Raw genomic sequence first — 1,755 nt, 5'->3', positions numbered from 1 at the left:
GCTAGTAGGACCCAGAATGAGTATAGGATCTACTATAGTCCCAGGCAGCCATGCGAATACACTAGTCCTCCCTGACAGGAGAGGGACATCTGGAGAGGTAAGACCTTTAAAGCAAACAACAATAAATACAGCTCTTTGCTTGGTTGTGATTGTTGTCTATGGTTCTGAAACGCTTTGTCTTTTCTGTTTCTGTTAAGAGACTTTGAGAAAACCTTGCTCTGTTTAAGAATGCTTGATCAGTTTGTTTTTTACAGTTGTGTCTCTAAATAGTTCACAAAATTCTGATCAACAATTAATTGGGATGTATGAAGTTAGCAGTGGTGGTAAATGCATAAACTCAAGTAGGCTACTGCACTAAAGTACACATTTGAGGTACTTTTTACTCCACTACGATAATCTGACAGCTTTATTGGTTACTTTAGAGATAGGCTAATAAATTGCAATGTTGTATAATGAATTCAAATGGCCAACAATATATAAACCTACATCCTGCCGAAATTATTAGACGATTAAACACAGAACTGTTTTGATTGTATCCAATATCTAAATGGGAGAATGTTCAGCATTGAATAATTTTATTTTTAATAATGGATGCACATTTTACTGTTGATACATACATCCTTTTACTTAAGTGATATTTTCAGTGCGAGTACTTTTACAGTGTGGCATTAGTCCTTAAGCAAAACATCTGAATACTACTACCACTACTGGAAGTTGATGTTGTTTCTTTTGAGTTGTGCGAGCAGTTTGTATGGGATTTATTATGTAAATACTATATTACATAATAACATACACTAGAGAAAGAGAGAGAGAGAGAGAGAGAGAGAGAGAGAGAGAGAGAGAGAGAGAGAGGGCCTAGACTAGACCCTATCTGTCCATTTGTGTTTTGCTGCAAAAAATATAGTACTGTTGCACACTATACACTCATTTCATGACAAGGAGATTTGGACAAAATATATCCTTGATTGTGTAGTATTTACGTTCATTTCATAACCTTTGGGTGTCACTATTACATAAGGAAAAGATAGAAGACTTTGTCCCTCCCATCAAAAAGCTTTTGTTTGCCATCTAGAGAAAGGCAGGCATTTGAATCAAGCACGCCAGCCGCTGGATTCATCTTCTACAATTTGTAATTATGCCATATACAACGGGTTGGATATAAAGATTTTTTTGACGCCATAACTCCTTTTATGTTTTTCCTCTATGTTGTAATATAACGATGGGGACAGACAGAAAAAGTAGAACGAGCGAGAAGTGGTCTTTTGTCTTTAATGTTGGGTTACTGCTTTTTTTCGGAAAGCAAGCTTTTGCTCAGATAAGATACTCAATTCCAGAGGAGGTGAAAGAAGGACACGCTGTTGGAAATGTTGCGAAGGATCTTGGCCTCGAAATCACCTCGTTAAGTGACCGACGGTTCCGTGTTGTGTCTGAATCAAAGGAGACATTTTTTGAGGTAGACTCGGACAATGGGGCTCTATACGTTCATAAGAAAATCGACAGAGAGGAGCTCTGTCAGGGCAGTGGTGCATGTCTAATGGAGCTTAAAATCCTTGTTGAAAACCCCTTGGAAATGCACTACGTAGTTGTAGAAATTATTGATGTAAATGATCACTCTCCTAGTTTCCCTGAAAAAGAACAGACGTTTGAAATAGCTGAGCACACACTACCAGGAAAGCAATTTCAACTGCACACTGCTCGTGACCCCGATGCTGGAATTAACTCTATTCGTACATACACTTTGACAGCAAATGACCA

At 38.1% G+C, this 1,755-nt stretch overlaps 1 protein-coding gene across 1 annotated transcript in view; it reads left to right on the top strand.

Moving 5' to 3' along the window:
- Positions 1-960: 960 nt before the first annotated feature.
- Positions 961-1,755, top strand: part of LOC117951597 (protocadherin gamma-A11-like) — a gene marked incomplete at its 3' end in the record, with an annotated part of 13,470 nt that continues 12,675 nt past the window's right edge. The window contains exon 1 of the mRNA XM_034883371.1: positions 961-1,754. Coding sequence (XP_034739262.1) covers positions 1,220-1,754 — 535 coding nt within the window. The remainder of the gene's footprint in view (position 1,755) is intronic.

Source organism: Etheostoma cragini, chromosome 10, assembly GCF_013103735.1.
Source record: "Etheostoma cragini isolate CJK2018 chromosome 10, CSU_Ecrag_1.0, whole genome shotgun sequence".
Taxonomy (NCBI): domain Eukaryota; kingdom Metazoa; phylum Chordata; class Actinopteri; order Perciformes; family Percidae; genus Etheostoma; species Etheostoma cragini.
This window is presented reverse-complemented; position numbering and strand designations above follow the sequence as displayed.